The sequence below is a fragment of the Notechis scutatus genome, chromosome 4 (genome assembly GCF_049901735.1).
Source record: "Notechis scutatus isolate UNSWTSFEM ecotype Mainland chromosome 4, rNotScu1.2, whole genome shotgun sequence".
NCBI lineage: Eukaryota > Metazoa > Chordata > Lepidosauria > Squamata > Elapidae > Notechis > Notechis scutatus.
In genome coordinates, this window is record NC_142012.1 from 28,835,418 (window position 1) to 28,854,376 (window position 18,959).

Below are 18,959 nucleotides of genomic sequence, written 5' to 3' on the forward strand. Positions count from 1 at the left end.
TATTGTATTTAACATTTTTAATAATAAATAAACAGAAAGAACGAAAGAAGGATCTATTTACTAGGTCTCCAAGGTCTTTCCTAATATACTTTGAATTTTTCTCTTGTATTCTAAAATAGGCAGTATAGTGTAGAACTGCTGCCCTGGGATTAGAATTGAAAGCATTAAGAGGCTCACAAGGCGTCTTCAGATAGCAACAGACTTCAGCCTCTTGATAGGCCAAATAGAGTTGGAATATACATATTGTTTGAATTTCGGTATTGTGATATATGAATCATATCTATGTCTTACTACGTGTGAACCCTACCAGTAGTGGTTTAGCATGTCTTTCTTTCAAAGTAGTTCATAAAGTAAATAATTTTTTTATTTGTGCTACTTTTAAGCTCTCAGAAAATAAAAAAATAAACGTGACACTTTTACTCATCCTTGCCTTCTTAAATAATTTCTCATTTTGCCCTTAGGACAATTTTTTAAAATATGCTGAATCATTGCATTATGTCACAGTATTAAAATAAGGATTTTACTTTTGAGCAGATACATACATACATACATGCATACATTTGTTTGTTTGTTTGCTTCAGCCCCATATGTTAAGGATGCCTGTCTATTTGTAAGGGATAATAAACTTCCTATTACTGAGATTAACAGAAATTGCAACAATTTAATTCTTCAGAAATTGCAACAATTTGATTCTTTATCAGAATGGAGAAAAACTGAAAAAATAAGAATATATCTAGAGAATATATGAAGATAAAATATCATGGTTCTACTTATAGATTTTTAAATTAGGCCTAAGACTAATGGATATTCTTTTAAAAAAACCTTTGTTCGGCAATCCTTAAAATGTTATCTGAAATAGGCTTCCGGTTTGAGCTTCTTTGGCGACAGACCGAAACCTCGTCTCTGCGAGGCTTCGATCCATGCTCACCGCTGGAGTGCCCTGAGCCAGCTGGTTTCGGGGCTAAGCCACCCCGTAGAGGTGGTGAAGAAGGGGAAGACTGCCTGCAGGGTTGAGGAGAGCCGCATCTCTCCTCCCCAGCTGGCCATTACTCCCTTTCCCGAAGGCGGTTGTAGCGGTGGTCAGAAATGGCCACCACAAAGAAGAACTCGACCAGAAAAGAATGTGCAGGAGGAAGATAAGAAGAGAAAGTTTTGGTTGACGGGGTCAAACAGCAAAAGCAACAAATAAGGTACCCTGGAATTTAAATTTAATAACATTGTTCCCAAAGAAGATTTTTAAGCTGCGAAGGAGAGAGAGAAGGGAAAGGATTAGGTTTTTTTTTTCTTCCCTTCCTTATACTGACAGCTAAGAGATTTAAGCAAGAAATTGAAAAAAATCCACTTTGACATTAATAGGCATCTTAAGCTGAAAATAAAAGTCAAAGGGATAATAAAGATTTCTGGATATTTAAAAGTTTTTAAAAGCAGGAAAGGAGAAAAAAAAGAATAAAAGGGCAGGATCTGGAAAAATGGAGGAGACTGGAACTAAGGAATGGAACTGTAACTAAAAGGAACTTACAGTGAAATTTCAACAAGATTCCTCAAAGATACATCTTAATTGAAACTTGGTAACAAAATAATAGAACCCCCAGGAAGAGAAAGTGGAAAAAAGAAGCAGAAAGAAACAGCCTTGGATTATTTGAATTACTTGGTGATTTTTGGTTTTTGCATCTGGATGACTAAAATTAACCGGGTGGTTGTTTAAAAGTCTTTAAATGGTATCACTCTTAGAAGAACTGAAAATGGAACTTAAAAAATGGAAAGAAGATGCACAAGAAGGGAGAAGATGCACTTTTGGTTTCGTATTTCAATTCTTAGAAATGGAGATCTGGAACTATGAGAAACAACAAGAAACGCTTGCAGAACAAGAAGATTGGGACAAAGAAGAAGCCATCTTTAATGATCAAATAATTTTAAGTGGGGGGGGAAGAAAAGGCGGGAAAGAGAGTGAAAGGTTTAAGACTAGAAAAAACAACCAAAAAGAAGAAGAATAATTTGAAAGATAAGTATAATATTAGAAAGCAACAGAAGAGGAGATTACACATGAGAGAGTTAGAAGTAGAGAGACGAGGGGGTAAAAAGGGGAGGGAGAAGAAGAGGGGGAAGAAGGCAAGTAAAAGAAGTTGTAAAAGAAGTTGTAAAAGAAACAAGAAATGGAGAAACAGGGAAAAGATATAAGGATTGTAACCATAAGCTTGTTTAGAGATAATGGGTGAAAATTTAATTGCAAAAGGGATTCTGCAAAGGTACATAAGATAGCATTGTTATATTATAAACAGAAATAATTTTAGAAAATATGATTAAAATGATGGATAAAATATTTACTGTAATGTAGTTGAATGTTTGGTAATAAATAAATGAATTAAAATGATTGAGAGAACATTTTTAATTATTAGTAATGATTTATAAAAATATAAGTGAGAAATATGGGAAAAAAAGAATTAACTATGGAAAGTTTTTTTAAAAAAAAAACAAGTTTTATTAATTTTTAAAACACACAAATTATCATTATTCATTACATGTTTAAACCTTTTTCCTTGTAAATTTAACAAGTCAGATAAATTATGATTCTGTTTTAAACCATTTCCATATAATATACCAAAACCTCTTATTCAATTTCTCTTTACTTCTCTTTACTCTTATTCAATATCATTATTATTATTTCATCTGTTTCTTTCTGACTTAGTTACCATTATTCTCATTCTATATTTCTACAAGTTTTTACCAATTCTCCCCCAAAAAGACATATACACACAACACACAAAACATAAAAAAAATATCTTTTGGAAAGTAACTTGGACCCAGGTGTCTCTCTCTTCTTGGACTTCAATTATATTCATGCTCATCTTACATATCATTACTTATTTTATTTACCATTCTAAGCCTTCTATATTAACTTCTCCACATATTTCACACTTTTAATTCTACCTTAATTAATCATCTTAGTTTAAATCATTATATTTGTATCTTTTGTCCATTTTTATCATCCCTTTGTCTCATCCCTTATGAAAAAAAGAAAATCAGTTTCTCCTGAAATCATTAATCAGAGTATGATGCCTTTCTATCTCCCCCTAAGTTAATCAAATTAATCTTTAAAATAATATCTAATACCCAATCAGATTTTGCTTGGTACATTCTATCTAACTAATACATCCAACACAATTAAGTGCATAATTAGAGAATAAATCCAAATATTAAAAAGAAATACTATAATAAAATTTTATAATAACATCAATACCATAATTTTATTAAACTCTTTAATTAAAACAATATTCTAAACCTCTCCTATTATTAAGTTTTAAAACCAATCATTTTTAAACATTTTAACATTTTAATCTCTTATCAACTCTTAAACCATTGCAATACTACCATCTCATCTTATGTACCTTGAAAAATCTTTTTTTTTTTTTTTAAAAATTATACTTTATCCATTATCCATAAAAATTCCTTTTTCCATTTAATTTCAAAACGTTGTAGCTTTTCTCCACCTTTTCCCTTTCTTTCTTTTCCCAACAAACCTTTCTACCCCCCTTCTTCTAGCCTCTGCCTTACCGGCTTCCCTTCTCTGTCGTATTTCTTTTCCCCTTTGTTTACAATCATCATATTGGTTTTGCACTTTATTTTTCCCTTTCTTAAATGTTTTTTAGATCTTAAGTCCTTAAATCCTTTAGTTTTCTTCTTTTCTTTTCTTTCTCTCTTCCTTTTTTCTGGATCAAATTCTGAGATTCATTAAAGATGGCTCCTTCCTTTCTTTCTTGTTCCTCTGCTGTCTTCATCTGTTGTAATTTTTGTTGATAATTAGTAAGCGCCATTTCTAAGAAAAGGAAAGCTTCTTCCACACCATTTCTTAGTTCCTCAACAGAAAGAGCCATTATAAATCTTTTCTTTTCTTTTCTCCTTCTTTCTTCTTACAACAACCAGAATATTCAAAAGAAAATAAAAAGATAAAACAGTCCCAAAGTTATCAATCAGTCCAAACCAAGGCAGAGTTCTCACTTTCTCCTTCTGGGGTGATATCAATCAAAGAGAAAGAAAGTCCAAATCTGTTTAAAGTCTTGTTACAATATATTCTAGTCTTCAAATCCTTAAGGCATCTGCTCCAACAAATCTTAGCATACAAATATTTTCTTTTAGTCCTCTCTCTTCCCACTCATCGCTTAAAACCAATTTCCACCTAAAAAATAGGTTTCTTAATATCCAGTTATTTATTCCGTAGGAAAAGAGGAAAGCTATCCTTTCAGCACCTTCAAGCAGCCGCTTTTTCCTCTTCTGGCAGGTATTATTCAGAAAGTCATACTTTTCAGGAATTTTATTAAATATGTCTTAGAGTCCTAGGAGCCAAGAAAAACTTTCTCCTCTCAATCACTTTCTCCACTTCCTCCTGCGCATTCTTACCCGGCTGCCAGCTTCTTGTGGCGCATTACGGACCGCCGCTGCACCGTCCTGGGAAAAGGGGTTCTGCCGGCCAGGAGGGGTCTGCAGCACCCCAAACCCTTCTCCGGATCCCCTACCTTCAGCTGCCCCTGCGGGCCTAGCTCGTCCCGGCTGGGTGGAGCCACCTAGCGCGGCAGGGATCGCGCAGCCGCAAATCCTACCGCTGCAAGGACAAACCGGAAGTTCCACTATGGAAAGTTTATAAGTGTTCCCAAGGAAGTATGATATTTAATTGAAAAGAAATGTTAAAGATGTTAAGATTTTAATGAATATTAATGATAGAATTGAATTGGAATGTAATGTGTGCTTTATTTACATATATATATATAATTTTTTCTTTTTAAGAATATAGTGTGTGTTTTAAGAATGTACCAAGCAGAATTCGATTGGAAGATATGTATTATATTGAATGCTATAATCTTAAAGGTATACATTGAAGCTTAAATAAGAGTTTGAATGGATAAAATTAAAATATATAAAGGTGTCATACTCCAATTGGTAACTACAGGGAAAAATTTGTTAATAAGAAAAGATAATATGAAATTGAAACAGGACAGACAAAAGTATAAATATAATTATTTGAATTGAGATGAGATAATTAAAATAAAGTTGAGAAAATTAAAAGGGGGAAAAGCTATGTAGAAAATATAAAACGGTAATAAGATATGGAATAGAATATAAAAATGAGCATGAAATTGAGTTTGGTGTCTGTATGAAGAAGTGATAACCTGGGACCATGCTATTTTCAAAAAAGATGTTTTGTATTTTGTTTTTGTGAAAACCCAAATAAAACTTTCAAAAAAAATGTTATCTGAAATAATATCCATTCAATCTGTCAAAGCTTTATTCTGATAAATGCCAAAACCAACCTCCCAAAATCTTGGCATCTATTGGATAATTAAATATATTTAATCTTTATAAAAATATTTCCCTGTTTTTTTGTGTCCTCTTTTTGTTAATGAATAGCCTACTATAAAAGAGTAAATGCATTTTTGATAGATTACTATTTTTGCCTTGGTAATTTGATCAAATAAACTTAGATTCTAAGGAAGGGTTGGTAGATAAAAATTTTCACAGCCTGTTAGTGGGTATTTTAAATCACAAAATTAAATATATCAAGTACTATAAAGAACAGCCAAGTTACATACATTGCTAAAAGAAATGAAGTTCTTTAACTTTTTTAAAAAATGTTGCGGTATTAGAAATTGAATAACAAAATGGAATTTGTATCAAGTGAATTTTATATTTATGAGTCCTACTATATTTCTCCCTAGTTCATCATTGAGAAATGTTTCAACTGGATCTTCAAGGCCTTCTAAAGTGTGTTTGGTGTGTGGAGATGAAGCATCCGGATGCCATTATGGAGTAGTGACATGTGGCAGTTGCAAAGTCTTCTTTAAGAGAGCAGTGGAAGGTAAATCCTCATGTGGGTTCCAATTTTATATATTTTTTCTCATATAATTATATAGCATTTCATTGCCTTTAACTTAAAAATACGTTAAATATATTGTTCAAAAATTACTCAAGTAATGCATGCATCTTTTATCAGGAGAATACTGGTTATAGTCTGTTGATGCTGTTAAGTTAATCATTTGCCTTCATAATTCTAGTTATTTGAAATCTGATTTATGTCTTCTGCCAGATCTAACGGAAAAATTCTCTACAGCTACAAATAAACATGTCCAAACCTTTCATAAGCTATATAGTTTATAAAATTCTGTATAGAGACAAGCAGATGATGCATCCAACTGTTCTTCTGAAATACATAAATAATAACAAATTTAGTTGAAAGCTAATTTAGGCATGACAGTTATACAGCTATGAGCCACCCTTTCAAGCATTTACACTCTTGTTTTAAAAAGAAGTTGAGTAGTTTGCCAATCTGGAATTCAGGTGACTGAAAAAAGCTGCATGCAGTATCTGAAGCAAAGCACTTCAAGTAAATAACATTTATATCTTTCTGTCAGAAAATGATTTATTGAATTCTGTATTACACTTGCCTTTTCACTTCAGTTGTCCTTTCTTCAGTTGACAGTCTCTTTACCTCAAAAATTTTCTCTCATTCCCAGTTGTGTTCCTGGTTTTCATCAACATAAAGGAACTTTCCTTTTTCTAGACTTATCCCTTAGATCAGGAGTGTCAAACTCGGTTTCATTGAGGATCGCATCACGGTTGTGTTTGACCTCGGGGCGGCTGGGGTGGGTGTGGCCAGGGTGGGCATGGCCATCTCAATGTCACTTGTGTCGGAGGTGCTGTGGTTGCCCAAGCGTTTGCCATGAAAACAGGCTTCTGACCTTCGTTTTTGGCTGCGATGGCCTTCTACAACCCTCTGCCAGTGAAAACAGAGCTCCATTTTCACTGGAGAGGCACCACGGGCCAGTCCTTTGCTGTTTCCAGGGTGGCCCTGTGGGCCAGATCTAAGCACCCCGCAGGCCAGATCCATCCCCCAGGCCTTGAGTTTGACAACCCTGCCTTATATTATAGCTGGTTACGTATTACCTATGTAAATCTAGAAATTCATGGGTACCGGGGAAAATATATAACCTAATTTGGTTCTAAAAACTTTTGTTTTTTCTAATTTAAATGTTTTCTGTTTTTTTCCATTGGGATTGCATGGAAAGTAGAGATAAAATGATAAAACATAAACTTGAGTAAAGTAGTGTTTATTGCAGAAGTCTTTGTTTCTGTCAAAACAAAGTAATTGATTCATGCAAATTGACATTTGCTGTTTTTAAAAGTGAAATAATTCTCCTCCATGTCAATACTTTCCTGTATTGAGACAAAGCAACATGTCTCTATAAGGCAAACAGCCTCATCTAGGTAGATGGACTGCAATCCTCGGAGATTAATGAAGATCTCTGATGGAATATTTTAATCAAAATTATAAATGAATTACAAACTAAAAATTTATTTTAATATAATTGTTATGACAACTTCATCTGGCTACTGATATTTTCGTACTAATAAGAGAGGCTATGATTAGTATTGGACTACCTGACTTATATATAGAAATATAGTTGACTGGAAAAACATCTGCATCAAAGTCTGTGGAATATATTTGTCTGTTGCTAATATTTAAGGGATAATTAAGGTGGTTGCTATGTTTGTATAGACACCTAGCACCTTTGCAACTTGATAGTGGTTTTTTTTAAAAAACATCTGGAGATACTTTCAGATGAAGCTACAGAATGCTTCCATGTATTTTGACCAAATTTGGTAGTTTGGCAATCATATTGCTCCTGCAACATAATGTCAGGCATTGTATTGGGTCACTTTCCACTGAGCTTTTTTCTCATCTGCTTTAGCTTCTTATACCTTTTGCAGCAAATAAAAAAATTAAGACCATGTAGCTATATTCAGAAACAAGAAATATACCGTATTTGCCGGCGTATAAGATGACTTTTTTGCCCTGAAAAACATGCCTCCAAGTGGGGGGTCGTCTTATACGCGGGAGGACTCCGACTCCCACTTCGAGCTTGAGTTGCAGCCGGGAGGGAGGCTGGGGGAGCGGTGTGTGTGTGTGTGTGTGTGTGTGTGTGTGTGTGTGTGTGTGTGGCGGGTGTCACTCGCCACGCGCTGCGCAACCTTTCCCCCTCTTCCTTCCTTAGCGGTGTGGGGAGGAGAGGATTCGAAGATCCTCACGTGCGGCGTACTTTTCTTTTTCTTTTTTTCTTTTTGCACGCAGGTTTTGCATGCGGGCGGCTGTAGGTTAAGGATGGGGGAGCCCCCGGGTGGGTTATCAGGTTTTACGGTGCTTCCAACATGTGCGAACGGTGGGAGAGCGGAGAAGAGAGCGCGGCGCCCACTGTGTGAAATCCTGCCGTCAAAGCAACACTGGGGGAGGCAGGGTATAAATTTACCAGGTTAATGTAGCAATGGTGATTAATGCCCAGAACATTGTTTGCGGGTATTGGGGTGTGTGTGTGTGTGTGTGGTGGTGGTGAGGAGAGGTTGTCCTTTGAATGCGGAAAAGTAGGTGTGACCTTGTGTAGGAAAATAAAGAGATCCTTTTTAGCGTGTTTGGCTTCTTTGCCTCCCCTCGTTCGTTTTGATGTGGAGATAATGGCCTTCAGGCGGGAGGGGAAGAAAACTGTAGCTGGATCATTTCAAATTTCACTTACTCTCCTGCCTCACTTCAATATGTCTGAGCGACTCCAGATACTGGAAGACTTTTTGAATGAAAGTGTTACCTCCATATATTTTTTTAAAGAGGGCCACTTGGGGAAAAAAAAAGATTCTAAGGAATTCCTTGTTTCTTGATTAAAGAGAAGGCATTGAATATACTGTTCCTTGGCAGCCTTTTTCAGTGTCCGGGTTTTTGGTGTGTGTGTGTGTGTGTTGTGTGTGTGTGTGTGTGTGAGAGAGAGAGAGAGAGAGAGAGAGAGAGAGATCAGCTGTATTGAGAAGAGAACGTTTCCTGTGTTCTCATTTTATTTACAACATATTTTACGCTTAATGGTAAGCAATGAAAAATATTTTTAAAACTCATTTCTAAACTCCATAGCTATTGGCATATTCTTGGTTCAAAATTGGATTAGCTCATTTCAAAATTGTCCAAAGCAGAAAAGTGCGTCAAAAAAAAAAAAGTGCAAAAGTGGAAGGTGTGTGGAAGAGGGGTAGTCTTATACGGCGAGTATATAACAAACTCTATATTTTGAGTGGAAATGTTGGGGGGTTGTCTTATACGCCCAGTCGTCTTATACGCCGGCAAATACTGTAATTAAGGAACAAATTTTCCTGTAAAAGTGTTAAGAAGTTTCTTTAAAATTATGCAGTGCAGAACTTTTGTTTTATGAATTTGATAAAGTTATGTAAATGATCAATATTGGGAGCTATGAATATTTAGCTCATGAGAGAAATAAACTATGCTAGCATTTTGAAGTGCGTTGTTAATTGAGATGGGATTAATGAATATATAACCTTAACTTTGTATATAATTACTATGGACTGTTTCTGTTCTTATAGATATTTACTCACAAGATAGTTCAGCATTTCCCATATAAAATAAGTCTATTTGTGATTTCAATTTTATACAGTCATATTTTTTTAAAAAATAATTAGCTGTCTTAATATATTGCTTTATAATTAAAATACACTGCTCAAAAAAATAAAGGGAAAACTTAAACAACACAATGTAACTCCAAGTCAATCACACTTCTGTGAAATCAAACTGTCCACTTAGGTAGCAACACTGATTGACAATCAATTTCACATGCTGTTGTGCAAATGGAATAGACAACAGATGGAAAGCATAGGCAGTTAGCAAGATATCCCCAATAAAGGAGTGGTTCTGCAGGTGGTGACCACAGACCACTTCTCAGTTCCTATGCTTTCTGGCTGATGGTTTGGTCACTTTTGAATGCTGGTGGTGCTTTCACTTTAGTTGATAGCATGAGACAGAGTCTACAACCCACACAAGTGGCTCAGGTAGTGCAGCTCATCCAGGATGGCACATCAATGCGAGCTGTGGCAAGGTTTGATGTGTCTGTCAGCATAGTGTCCAGAACATGGAGGCGCTACCAGGAGACAGGCCAGTACATCAGGAGACGTGGAGGAGGCCGTAGGAGGGCAACAACCCAGCATCAGAACTGCTACCTCCACCTTTGTGCAAGGAGCGACAGGAGGAGCACTGCCAGAGCCCTGCAAAATGACCTCCAGCGGGCCACAAATGTGCATATGGCTGCTCAAACGGTCAGAAACAGACTCCATGAGGGTGGTATGAGGGCCCAACATCCACAGGTGGGGGTTGTGCTTACAGCCCAACACCGTGCAGGACGTTTGGCATTTGCCAGAGAACACCAAGATTGGCAAATTCGCCACTGGCGCCCTGTGCTCTTCACAGATGAAAGCAGGTTCACACTGAGCACATGTGACAGACGTGACAGGGTCTGGAGACGCCGTGGAGAACATTCTGCTGCCTGCAACATCCTCCAGCATGACCGGTTTGGCAGTGGGTCAGTAATGGTATGGGGTGGTATTTCTTTAGGGGACCGTACAGCCCTCCATGTGCTCGCCAGAGGTAGTCTGACTGCCATTAGGTACCGAGATGAGATCCTCAGACCCCTTGTGAGACCATATGCTGGTGCGGTTGGCCCTGGGTTCCTCCTAATGCAAGACAATGCTAGACCTCATCTGGCTGGAGTGTGTCAGCAGTTCCTGCAAGACAAAGGCATTGATGCTATGGACTGGCCTGCCTGTTCCCCAGACCTGAATCCAATTGAGCACATCTGGGACATCATGTCTCGCTCCATCCACCAATGCCACGTTGCACCACAGAATGTCCAGGAGTTTGGGGATGCTTTAGTCCAGGTGTGCGTGGAGATCCCTCAGGAGACCATCTGACACCTCATCAGGAGCATGCCCAGGCGTTGTAGGGAGGTCATACAGGCACGTGGAGGCCAGACACACAACTGAGCCTCATTTTGATTTGTTTTAAGGACATTACATCAAAGTTGGATCAACCTGTAGTATTTTTTTCCACTTTAATTTTGAGTGTAACTCCAAATCCAGACCTCCATGGGTTGCTAAATTTGATTTCCATTGATAATTTTTGTGTGATTTTGTTGTCAGCACATTCAACTATGTAATGAACAAAGTATTTAATAAGAATATTTCATTCATTCAGATCTAGGATGTCTTATTTTTGTGTTCCCTTTATTTTTTTTGAGCAGTGTATATCCAGTTTTACTATTGGTTTGTCTTTTGGAAGAGAAAAATTCCCTGTGATGATATCAACCAATAAAACATACTTAGCTATGAACTCTTCAACATACCATAATGAATAAAGCACAATTGGATGGGTTCATAAATTATGATTAAATGTAAGAGTGATAGCATTTACAGAACATACAAACACAACAAAATACATTTTGTAGTAGCTCAGCTTCTTCTCTAAAACTGGTCATGTCTATATATTATTTTCAATTCTGAATAAATCAAAACTGCAAGCCAGGATTTCAATGTTGCCACAGCTGATCTTTCATACATATGCCAGATTAGAACTTTCTAGCATAACTGTGTTTATTTTAATGCTAAAATTTATTTCAGAACCAAATGTTATTGTTAGTTAAGAAAAGTATAAATATTTTAATGCCATAATTGGTTTTATGTGAAAGCTTAATGCCTTGCTACTCTTCATGGTGTTGCAACCAAATGCTTCCAAACGAAGTATTGCTCGTGTATCAAGATTCAAAATAAACTCCAGTGTTGTAATACAGAAGCAGAGGTGGTATTCAGATGGTTTGGACCAGTAATGATTCTGTGCAGTTTTGAGAATCGGCAAATCGCACCACTGGCTGGTCCCACCCTGCCCTGCCCCACCCTACCCTATATATCTTGCCTTTGTCACACGGCCCAGCTAATCTCCACACCTCCGCGCCTCATCCGCTTTGTTCACCAAAGGTATACATACTGCCCGCTCGCCCTTTGCATCAGGTGCCTCCACCGATTTTCCATTTGCCTCAGCTGGGTCAGGGAACGTGCCATTCCCCTGCTCCGGCCTTGCCCAGGCCTTCACCCACATGCCATCCCCCCCACCTGGCCTCAAACTACACCCCCCAGGCTGAAGAAATTATTTAGCCTATGGCCTGCTGCACTAGGCCAAAGGACCACGGGGGGGCGTGGATGCAGGAGGGCTGAAGCAGTTTGGGAATGGCCTGGATGGTTCTTCTTACCTGTAAGAAGTCCCATCCGGAAAGTGCTGCAGTGGAGATCTTGCAGCCACTTCTTCCATTCCTTGCTGAGCCTCGGTCGATTGTGGAGATGCTCCATGTGCTCTCCGGGTCGGCAGCTTCTCCTCTCCATTGCTGCTCTTGCTGGGAGAGTGCCTTGTGCAATTTAGCAGCTGTGAGCCTCCGCGTTCCTTTAAGTCCCATCCGGAAAGCGCTGTGGCTGAGAGAAACAGCATTCAATATGGCTGCTGCTTCTTTGTGCTGCAGCACTTTCCAGATGGGACTTAGAGGAAAGCAGCAGCTCACAGCTGCTAAATTGCACAAGATGCTCTCCCAGCAATGTGGAGAGAAGCAGCCGCTGTCCCAGAGAACAGAGATGGAGGGGAGCAGGCCCCGAAAAGCTGCTCAGTCGTGCCTAGCTGTGTGGCAGAAGCCATGCGCACATTCACATTTTCAGCGAACCGGTGGTGAAATTATTTGAAATCCATCACTGTACAGATGTATGCTGCATACTAGTAATTTGTAGATGTCAGTTTTTAAATATTGTGCTATTTCTGTATCTACAAAGATCAAAACTGGGTCTGCAATGGTTTTCCTGTGACAATTTATGAAAGCAAAAAAGGGACTTTGAAGTAGGAAGACAGAAAGAATATTGATGCTTTTGAACTTTGATGCTGGACAAGACTCCTGAGGATACCTTGGCTAATCAAGGAAATAAACAAATGAATCATTCAACAAATCAATACTAAGTTCTTAGTTGAGGCATAATTATTCAAGCTGAAAATAACGTATTTGGAATGCATTGTGCAAAAAATCCCTGCTTTCTTGAGAAGTCTGGGAAAGGTGGATTTGATATCACATAATTAATTAATGCTACATATTATATTTTAGAATGGTCTGTGTAAAAATTGGATAGAAGTAACATTAAAAACGTACTAATAGTATTTTTCTTTCATTTCTTAAAAGACGGATTTAAAAGGTTGATTTAAATTATCCTTACCTGCTGCTTTTTTGTCATGTATTATTTTTATCTGAATCATTTATTAGCACAATCTTTTATATTATACCTCTCTATATTCTCCTTTTACTTCAGCACTAATGGAACTAGTATTTTTCCATTAAAGTCTGCAGTTACTTTAATTCAGTTTTCAAGGCCAGCATCCCCTTGGAATTCAACATTTATTTATTTGGCTTTCTAGTGTTATCATATAATCTGTTTTTAGATGCAGAGTCTTCCAAACACACATGTAGGCTATTCATCATTTATCATACCTGTTTCAGTATATTCTGGAAATGTTGGAAAATTTACAGTAGTGAATACAGAATTGACTAAAATGTGGTTCATTGTATTGAATTATGTGTAAATTAAGATACATTAATTTTCACTGCAGATATTCTAAGCATAATTGTATCTGGTGCAGCCTGTTTTTATATATCTTGCTAATCCAACTTTCCTTCATTTAAATGGATTGAGTACACTGTATGAACATGCTCACTATATTTTTAACATTACGACTATCAGAATTGAAATACTTTTTTGAAATAGTGTTCCGTATCCCTCCTACTTTTTAAAATATAAGCAGTAGTTATAAATACATAAATATGAATGTTGATTCCAAGGATCACACTGTTTGGAATTTTATTTCAGGTTTGGTTTTTTGTTTTTTGTTTTTTGCTGTTTTATATGTTAAGTTATCCAGTTCTCCACTGTGGTGGAGATAGCATTCAGGATTGGGTAATCAGTCACCTCTTGCTGATTGGACTGAGTCTGTCTAGTCTTTGAAGACACTCCCCAGTCGCTAGGGACATCCCAAAAATTGACTCAGTCAGCTCGCTGGATGAAGTGTTAATTTGTGCTCCTAAAAAGAACCAAATTTAAATCAGTTTAATTAGAAAATTTGAGAAAAAAATAACCAATCCTGAAAACTATCTCAACTAAGAACCAGTCTACTCATTTGACAGCTGTCAAAGACAGCACGGTCAGGACTTCGGCCCAGGCCGTTGAACATCGGATCAGCTGAGGGCCAATCTACAACGTGATTTTAGCGGGAGGTGTGTAGATACACCATCCACACAGTTTCCCCGCATTTGGCTTGGGAAGCCTCTCTGCGGCTTGAAACGGCCACTGAAGATGCCTTGGTTTACCACAGCAGCGTTAAAGGGGCAGAAGACACCAAACGAAGGAGGAAAAACCTTTCCATAACAAGTAAGGTAACTAGAGTAATATTTGGGCTAGAACAGAGCCAGGGAAGCCATAGGTAAAAGTTGTGGAAAATACGTTTTAAAACATTGGAATAGAAAATGGCGGAATTACCACAGAACATTAGCCACGCGATCAGGAGAGTGGAGGAGACGGCACGCAGGCCATCACGCTTTCTCACCCCAGCAGCCCCAGATCAGTTGTCTTCATCTAGCAGCCCCAAACCAAGGGACAAGCCTGTGGGGGATCGAAAGAGCTCCAAGGCAGCTGAGCGGGACGAGCACCGAAGAGACAAGGTTCTAGACAAGTTGTGGGCTGAGAGGAAAAGAAACGGCCCAAAATACTGCAGAAATGGCTCTCAGCACAGTTTTCCGCCTAAATGAGGGAGTGACAGTTATTAAGAGGAGATAGGCAGCTGCCTACTGACAGGAATGTAGTAACAGAAATGGCCACAGGGGGAGCTGAAGAGCAAGAATTGCTGCAGGAGTCCCTTGAAGACTCTGAGATAAGAAATTTATTTTCAGTCTGCCCAGCAACAAGGCAACTGCCAGTTTCAACCCAGAGATCAGACTGGCCCCTGAAGCCACATTTACATGTCAGCTGGAATTAGACCAGTCAAGGAACAAGAGCCTGAATTTCAAATTAATATGCAGGCTCTTTTAGCTGAGGCAGTAAAACAAGGGGTGTCAGCAGCCTTGAAAAAGACCAGGCGCTCACTTTCAGAGGCTTCAATTTCATTATCAAGACGTAGTAGGGGACACAGGTCACATCATGACGTTGATCTTTCCCTGCATTCTGAATCAGGGTCGTTTGTTCATGCTGAAATCTCCCACTCCATCCCATCTGACAGTGGCCAAATGATGGATAGAACTTACTCAAATGATGAAGACCTGGGTGATTCTAACCAAATCTCTATGCCAGGCTTATTCCAGCCAGCCATATTCAAGTCGGTCCTCTTCAAGTCTAAGAAAGCCACAGGGCAGGGCTTGGTTCCCTAACCACAGGAGCCTACAGACCCCTCAGAAGACCCCAATGACCCATTGTTTTCTGAAAAAAAACATTACAGCATATGTCATCCCTGTGCCAAGGATGTTCACCAAAGTCATCCAAAGGCAGTGGTCATCCCTTGGGTTGGGTCCAAGCCCTTCCTCCCTGGACAGAAAAATGTTAAATGTGGTGGCTGATCTCTCCAAGGCCCTGGAAGTGCCCGCTGTGGATGCCCCAGTTGCGGCCTTACAGGCCAACACTGATATTCCTGGTGAGCCTGAGGACTCACTGAAGGCAGAGGACTGAACAAACGTTGCAGAAAATGCACCCTCAGCAGCATGGGCAGAGGGCCTCCATGGCCACATCCTTTTTTAACAGGGCCTCTCTCATCTGTCTTCAAGAGCTGCAGAAGAGAATTCCACTGGACGATGTCAGGCCACACCAGCATATAAACAAACTGTTAGCAGCAGTGGAATTTTCAGCTAATGCCACCCTCAGTGCAGCCAGATTTGCATCTAGGGCAATAGTAATCAGACATGATATTCTTCCGATTAAAATCGGAATTCTGATTTTTTTGGGAATCGCCCCCCTTCCCCCCCTTCTTCTCCTCCTTCCCCTTCCCTCGGAAGCCCCGAGTCAGGAGTTGCTACTGCTGGCGCGGCTCTGCTTGGCTCCAGTCCCGCGTTGCCTCAGGAAGGGAAAGGCAAAAAGGAAGAGCCGCGCCGGCGCTTTGCAACGGCAGCAGCGGCTCCTGGTTTTGCCTTTCCCTTCCCGAGGCAACGCAGGACTGGAGCCGCACGGAGCTGCGCCGGGTGGTAGCAACTCCTGACAGCCCCAGGCGGATACCTGAGCGGAGGCCGGGCGGGCGGTGCGGCGGAGGAGGCCGGGCGGAGGCGGTGGGCGGCGAGCAGAGGCCGGGCGGGCGCGAGCGGAGGCGGGCGGGTGGGCAGTGTGAGCGGAGGCCGGGCGGGCGGTGGGAGCGGAGGCCGGGCGGGCGGGCGGTGCGAGCGGAGGCCGGGCGGGCGGGTGGTGCGAGCAGAGGCCGCTGAGCGGCAGGAAAAGGGAGCTGGGCAGCGATTACTTGGCGCGCGGTGGGGGGGTCTCTTTTGGCCGGCCCCGATTTTTTTTTCAGAGGGGAATATCATGCCTGAGTAATCTGGCCCTGTATTATGTAAGGCTTTAGAAGTGATCATCATCACTTTGAATTACACCTGGAAGTTAATGCAACTCATAGTAACCATGGTCCTTCCAGAATTACATATGCCGCTGTTTTTGGACCAGTTGAAATTTCTGCATGGTCTTCAAGGGCAAACTCACATAAAGTACTGTGTTTCCCAGAAAATAAGACTGGTCTTATATTCTTTTGGGCCCCAAAATAAGCACCAGGTCTTATTTTCAGGGGATGTTTTACCTGCTTACCTTAGAACCATTGCAGACCAGGCCTCATACGCCCCAACACCTGTCGCGCTGCTGTCTGAGTTGTTCTGCAGCCACTTGTGGCCACTTGCATGGCATATTGCACTGGTGCCGCTGTTCATGACATAACGCTGCATGACTTGTGCTCATGGAAGGAGGTCGGATGGCTGACCATGCCAGTGCCGCTGCTCGCAGCAGGAGGCTGCGTGGCGCATTGCGCTATTTTACTAAGTTTACAAACAGAAAATACTATATTTTCTGTGGAATGTTTTTACATATGTTGGTTCCTTTGCAATTTGAAAGTACTATAGTATATATAACAGAAGAATGCATTGTAGAATATATCCAATATTGAATGATTGCATTTTTACTTGCTGTTGGGTTTCTCTGATTATTTCTCTGATCTTATTAGCTGTCCCACACTAACACACATCTCATATCGAATCTGGAAGGTCCTATGACTTTCGTATTGCAGACTTTGGGTATTCCTGAAAGGAATGTAGGTACAGACATTAATTCTTTTTTCACAAATGGTACCTCTCAGAGCTTGCTTGTTTTCTTTCAGATGTTTCATTACCCAAACCAGGTAACATCATTAGTGCAGTTTGCTGTCAGTTTATACTCTAGTAGCTTGCCTGTTAGTGTTGGTGGGAGCGGCCTTAGAGATTCTTCGGTTGGCCTGTTTGCTGTTGGCTTCTTTGAGTTTCTTGATTGGGGTATTGTTTACTTGATTGTTGGTCTGATGTTAACCTTGGAGTTAATCTATGCTGAACTGGGTGCTGATAGCTGGTGGAGAGGTACTTGGGTCTTTTTGTTCTTTTTTGGGCTGATTGGTTGTCTCTTTTGCATAGTCTATAAATGTTGTTAATGTCTATGTGTCTGTTAATGGCAGATTTGTCAAGAGTGCCAAGCTTCTAGAAATTTCCTGGCATTTTTGGACATGAAACTTCTATTCTTAAAATAATGTCAGTCCAAACTCTGGAAGTTTATAATCATTATTTACGCATGAAAGATGTTAAATTCTTTCATTTCTGGAAGCTATTTGTACCTGCTCTTCAAGTAGTGAATTTAGTGTATTTACAGACAAGTATTTAAAGTAAGGTAATTATTGGTGAACAATAATTTGCCTCTATATGTGTACGAGCAATGTGTGATTACTAAACTTTTCTTATTTCCTATCTTTTTCCCTAGCAATTACATATAATTTGATTTTTTTTGAATGAACTACATAAATTACACCTTTATAGATTTTTAAGTTTTTTTTAAAATGTTGGATTGACTATATTCACATTTTAAAATATCACACTACTTTTATTGTTTTCCTGCTTATTTATATTCCGATCACCTAAATGAAATATTTCTCCATATTTCATTATGGTGTGTTTTCTAAGTGGAAAACAGTGTTTCTTCACTTTAAATTTTGGGCTAACCTGATCTAGACAACATGTTTAATGTAATTTAACAGAATGCATTTTACTTAATGGAATAATGCAGACATTTTTTTATTAGCTGCCCTATTTCTAATGAGATCTAATATTACTTGCCCTGAAAGTATTTTTAGTAACAAATTTATTTTTAACTTTATAGTGAACACACCCAGAACAAATTCACTAGGTCCAATATTGCAATATGCATATTTATATGCAGGATATTATATTTACATATCCCCTTCTCCTATAATTCGCTACTGGTATTTCTTTCAAAGATGAATAGAGTATTCTGTAATTGGAGACAACAGTATAGATTCACAATTATCAGACAATAAGATTATTTAGTTATTTATTACATCTCATTTGTCGATTTTAGTGAATACACAAGGGACTAGCATTTTTTTAAACCAAAGCCAAATTAAATAAAAAACACAGATTTAATTAACAATAACTCTGATATTAACATCATTTAACAATTAAAAGACTGGCTAACGAAATATGTCTACCTACTTGTTTAAATGCTGAGGGAGTGGGTGCCAAATGTAGCACTTGAGATGAGGTTTAGGTTGCCTGGGTATAATGCAGAAGGATTCCCAATTTTGTTTCTAATTGATTCCTAATTAGAAAGATGGGCCTTTGATAGCTGGACATCCTCAAAAACCATCTTAAAGATGGTTATTCTGAAGGACTTGTAGTGTTTTGATTTCAAATCTATCATTTATTGATTAATTCAATTTATATGCTTTCCAACTCACAGTTCAGGTTGATTAGCAACAGTGTTATGGTTCAGCCTTTCTCAGTTTATATTGCTTTGGTATATTA

The 18,959-nt window shown here is 39.0% G+C and overlaps 1 protein-coding gene across 4 annotated transcripts in view; it reads left to right on the forward strand.

Moving 5' to 3' along the window:
• NR3C2 (nuclear receptor subfamily 3 group C member 2) overlaps positions 1–18,959 on the forward strand; it is a 159,488-nt gene that overhangs the window by 84,923 nt on the left and 55,606 nt on the right. For 2 of the 4 annotated variants that reach the window (XM_087963045.1, XM_026668770.2), the window contains exon 3: positions 5,709–5,848. In XM_087963045.1, the coding sequence (XP_087819171.1) occupies positions 5,709–5,848 (140 nt within the window). Of the gene's footprint in view, positions 1–5,708; positions 5,861–18,959 lie in introns of all 4 variants that reach the window. The other 2 variants (XM_026668771.2, XM_026668769.2) reach the window with 1 other exon arrangement.